Source organism: Pseudorca crassidens, chromosome 2, assembly GCF_039906515.1.
Source record: "Pseudorca crassidens isolate mPseCra1 chromosome 2, mPseCra1.hap1, whole genome shotgun sequence".
Classification (NCBI taxonomy): domain Eukaryota; kingdom Metazoa; phylum Chordata; class Mammalia; order Artiodactyla; family Delphinidae; genus Pseudorca; species Pseudorca crassidens.
In genome coordinates this window covers 27,626,701-27,631,703 of record NC_090297.1, presented here as the reverse complement: position 1 = coordinate 27,631,703, position 5,003 = coordinate 27,626,701, and the positions used below count along the sequence as shown (strand labels likewise).

Sequence of the window (5,003 nt, the reverse complement as noted above, 5' to 3'; positions counted from 1 at the left end):
ATGAATTGACTTTTATTAAGCCCTGACCGTGGGCACCACACACTGAAGGCATGTGCACATCCATTCTCATATTAAGCCCCTCCTCACAGCGGCAGCCCTGTTGGGGGGTGCCTCATCATCTCCGTTGTACACAAAAGGAAGCCGAGGTTCAGCTCCGAGGGGTAACTTGCCCAAAGCCACACAGCTGGGGTAGGTGGTAGGAGCTGGGGAAAAGGGATCTGAACCCAGGTCGTCGGACCCTCCCTCTTGCCTGTCCCCACTCCCCGCACAGCGCTCCCACCCCCAAGGCTGCACCTTGGCTGCCGGGTCCTTCCAACCCAGGCCTGACCAGGCAGCCCCTCACAGGATGGTTTTATTCACGTGGTCTCGATGGTGGTCTGGTGAGAGAGGAGGGGGAGCGTCTGAGCCCAGAAAGGTGAGGTCGCCCAAGCAGAGGTCATCCTGTTTGGAGGAAGCGGTGGCCCAGTTCCGGCGGTGGCCCAGGCCCATGGCCCGGGCTTTCCTCACCAGCAGGCACTCCCGGTACCTCTTGTTCACCAGGTAGGCCAGCTCCACCAGGTTGAGCACGATGCAAACGATGGCCATGATCACCATGAAGAGAGTGAAGATGTTCTTCTCCGTGGGCTTGGAGATGAAGCAGTCCACCGTATTGGGACACGGAGCCACGTGGCACCTGACCACGCGAGGGAGGGTGTATTTGGGGTAGAATGAGTGGAACACGTAGAGGAAGGCGGCATCCACGCCGGCCTTGAACACCAGGCTGCAGACGTACGTCCACCAGAGCCCGCCCCGCTTCTTGCCGGGGTCCGGGTAGAGGCGCCCGCCGTTCTTCCCTGCTGCCTCTTGGTGCTTCTTCTCCTGGGCCTCGCGGTAGGCCACGTGCATGACCACGAGCAGCGAGGGGCACGTGACCAGGATGAGCTGCAGGGCCCAGAGGCGCACGTGGGACACGGGGAAGAACTCGTCGAAGCAGACGTTGGAGCAGCCCGGCTGGCGGGTATCACAGTCGAAGTCCTTGTGGTCATCACTCCACACGCGCTCGGCCGTCACCAGGTACACCAGCACGCGGAAGATGAAGACCAGGGACAGCCAGATGCGTCCGAAGGCTGTGGAGTACTTGTTGACCCCGCTCAGGAGCCCCTCGAAGATCCCCCAGTTCATGGTGGCCCCGGGCGTCGGCCGCTACTGCAGGGAGAGGATGACTGTCATTTCCCAAGTTTATAGAACGCTCACGCTCAGCACCTTATAGGACAGTGTCACTGGGTTGGATCCTCCCAGCCACGGCGGAGCTAGGTTCTATTATCGTCCCCTTTACAGCTGAGGGAAACTGAGGTTCAGAGGGGTTGTGCAGGGTCACACACGATTAGGTGCAGAGCTGGGCCTTGAGCACAGGTCATTCAGCCCAGAACCCAACTCTTCCCCATAGCAGTGGGTGAAGGAGGGTCCGGGGAGCCACTCGTCCTCCCAGGTCTTAAGGAGGTGGGACATGCTGACTTCCCTCTCTCTCCCAACCATGGCCCTCCTCCTCAGCGAGTCAGACCTGGGGATGACTTCTCCTTTCCTTTCTGAGCTAGGCTGTCTCCCCTTAGACAGCTTCCTCCCAAGGGGAACCCGCTCTTTGCCTTTTACTTGGTTTGGGGGATGGGGCTAGAGAGGAGGCTGGAACCTCGTCCCCAAACTCCCGTCTGGTGTAACACCATAAATATCCAGGCAGTGTCCTGCTCGCGTGCGGCTCACTTGAAGCAAGGCCAATGGCAATGCAGCTGAAACAAAAGCGATGATTCTCTTGATATTGATACAATAGGCTTCGTAGAGTAGCCTGGTATTCCTGTGCTTCCCAAACTGGTGTTCCATGGAACCCTGCTCAATAGGCTGGCAACAGAAGCAGCAAGAGAAAAGGATTCTCTTCTGTGTTCAAGAAAAGTAGTCAAGCACTATGTTCAGCGCACAGTTAAATAGGTCCCTTTACTTGACCATGCTAATAAATTCACATTATGAATCTCCCAAAGGAGGACAGAATATGCAGCATTGCACCAACTCCTTTGACTGTAGAACCCTTTTTTGTCATCTTGTAGAACAGCCTTGTCAAGACACCGAAATGGGAAATGCTGCTCTGGTCAGTTCTGCTGGCGAGTTTGGTGTGATGAACACACAGGAATCAGATTTACCTCCAATTAGGGAATGTGACTATGGTTCAGAGTGAGGGGCGCCCACGGCCTCTCTTGGAATTCCTCTGTCTGGCTCCTGGGGGCGGTCCACTGAGACCTGTGCACGGTGGTCTTACCCTACTGGGCTCCCTGGGACCTCAGGTAGCCTGTCTGCACAGCCTGTTGCTCTAAGGGGTTAGTGCTGGTCTAGGCCAAAGGTGACTGTGCTGTCCTGCCCCCGCCGCCCCCTCCACCAGCTGCGTGATCCACTGCAGATGGGCAGGGTAGTGATAAAAGCCAGCATTTATCGGGTGTTTATGCAGCGCCAGCACTGTTCTGAGCACTTTGCATGAATCAATACAGAAACTGTATAAAAGGGTATATGTTTTATTCCCAATTTACAGATGAGGAAAGTGGAGCACAGAGAGGTTTGCTCATAGTTACACAGCTGGTAAGCGGCAGAGTTGGGATTTGAACCCAGGCAGGCTGGCTTCGGAGCCCACACTCTGGGCCTGGGCCCCTTTCCTTGGGTTTCGGGAAGCTGCCTGCTGTGTCCACTCCCTCCTCCACCAGGTGAATCCCCAGTAGGGGAGGCTGGGGTTGACTCTGCTCCCTGCCCTGTCTCTCCACTGTCCTGTCTACATAAGAATGTGGGCCCCGGCTCTGAGTCATCCGCTTGTCTTTGCTCAGTCCTGCTTAAGGTGGGTGGAACTCCTGGCAGCTTCTCAGGGAACGCCCAAGGAGGCTCTAGCCCAGGGGTGCTCCGCCCAGCCCAACCTGGGGTTGGCGGGGTTTTGCAGGCCCAGGCAGAGCTGCCCCATCTGCTTAGCTCCTGGCCCCTCTGGGAGCCCCTCTCCCACTCAGTCCCTGGCTCCCACCTCTGCTCAGCTGGGGAGAAAGGGGAAAAACTCAGAGCAGAGGAGGGGGGGGCCCATCTTCATTCCTCCACCATCAGGACGCAGGGCGGCCTTGTGTTCAGGCCACTCCCCCGGCACTCCACCAGAGAAGTCTCCCCCTTCCAGGTGTGCTGAGGGGCAGAGCACATCTGGACACAGATGGCCTTACCTGAGTGGCTACTCCTCAGGGCTCTCTGGGTACCGGCTCCTGGCTGCCAGCCGTCGAACTCAGCAGGCAGCGGGAACTCATGTCAGAACCAGGGAGAGTGTCTGGGGAAGCCCGTTCCTAGGACAGAGGCTGCACGTTTCGGCAGGCAGCCTGGGTGTGCCGCCGGCCAGGAGGAGGAGCTGCGTCAGGCACTGCCACTGGCTGGGCCCCAGCCTCCCCAGACTGCCTCTGATGAGGCCAAGGAAATTTAGGCGTTCCCTCCTCCCAGGGGCTGGGCCCCAAATCCTGGCATCCTCTTGGGGACAACCACAGGTCCACTCTGAGTCCCCGCTTGTCTTCCCATCCCTGGCCTTGTGTGGAAGAAGCCGAGGCCTGACCTGGCTTCTTATCCTTTCCAGAAATTCCCACTGCCACTTCTTGGGACGCTATGGGCCGCTCCAGACACTCCTCCCTCTCTAGTTGCTGCTCAGTGGCCTTCTGTTCTCACAGCTTCAGTTACCTTTGGAAATGCCATGAGTCCCAAATTCTCTCTCCAGCCCAAATGCTTTTGCCCATCAATAGTCCCCACCTGGATGCCCTTCCTTCACCTTTCTCCTCACCTGGCCTACTCCTCCAAGAAGACTTCCCTGACTGTGCAGCCCCAGGTGGCTTAGGGCCCCATCTCGGGGCTTCCACTGCCCTCAGCCTCCACACTCTCATCAGACTGTATTGGAGTAGTTGATTTTAATTGAATTTGCTCCAGGGACCCGCCTGTTGAATGAGCAAATCAGTTCCCATGAACGGACATTTTTAGGGGCTTGTCGTGAGCACAACATAACACGGATCAGCCCCTGACCCCCAGGAACTCACCAGCTTGACCTTAATTACCAGTTGATAAGTCTAGTACCAGCTGCATAGCCTCTCATGATGGCGAAGAGCTCGTGGAACAGTTTCTGGGCCCAGCTTCCCATTGCTGCTGGAATCTAGTTCAGTCTTTGCACCCCAACACTGAGTATCTGAGGCGTTGTACAGAAAGCCACCCTCTCCCCTGCACACACAGCCCCACTCCTCCCCAAACACGTACACCAAGCTCCTCCCCAACCCTTTCATGGCTGACTGCCCTTCACTGTCTACCCCGACCCCGAGGGGCTGCCCCCTACCCCCATACCAGACACACTAGCCCTTCCATCAGCCCGTGTTTTGAATTCAAGAATCATTGCTGAGACACGGCTGTGTGCCAGGTGCTGTGTTTGGGGCTGGGCTACACAGATAAAGAGAGGAGCAGAAGAGGTTGTCAGGGTCTCCCAGCCCGGGGCAGGCACACAGATAGGGTCCCAGAGACACAGAGATGTAAGAAGGACGTTGAGGGTGAGTTCCAGCAGAAGGGACTTGGGGTCCCTTGGAGTGGATGAGTCCTGTCCAGAGCAGGTGCATCCCTGTCTAATGGGTGAGGCAGAAGAAGGAGCTGCCTTAAGGCAGGGGAGATCTGCATCTGGAGCTCATACACCCCTACGTCTGGGCCCACACCCCTGCATCTGGAATCTCACAGCCCTGGATTTGAATCTCACCTCTGGTTCCTTCAGATCTGGGGACTTTCCCTGTTTCTCGGATGTACAATGAGACATTTTGTGCCCGTGAGGGGTGTCCTGTGAGGACAGTGAGAGCGATGCAGGGCGGTGCCTGAGTGCAGGCTGCGTGGCCTGAATCCGGCTCTGCCTCTTCCTCTGCATGTGGTGCCAGTTTCCTATCCGTGCAGTGGGACAATAGCATTGCCTACCTCGTAGGGTTGGCGCACAGATTAGCCCAGCCAAT

General features: G+C 57.2%; 1 protein-coding gene across 1 annotated transcript; it reads right to left on the bottom strand.

The window, feature by feature from the left end:
* Window positions 1-3,357, bottom strand: GJB5 (gap junction protein beta 5). Its single transcript, XM_067711931.1, has 2 exons — window positions 3,213-3,357; window positions 1-1,185 (listed from the first exon to the last, which is right to left on the bottom strand). Exon 2 carries the CDS (start codon window positions 1,159-1,161, stop codon window positions 340-342), a length of 822 nt encoding a protein of 273 aa, XP_067568032.1. The 5' UTR covers window positions 1,162-1,185; window positions 3,213-3,357; the 3' UTR covers window positions 1-339.
* Between the last annotated feature and the right edge of the window lie 1,646 nt (window positions 3,358-5,003).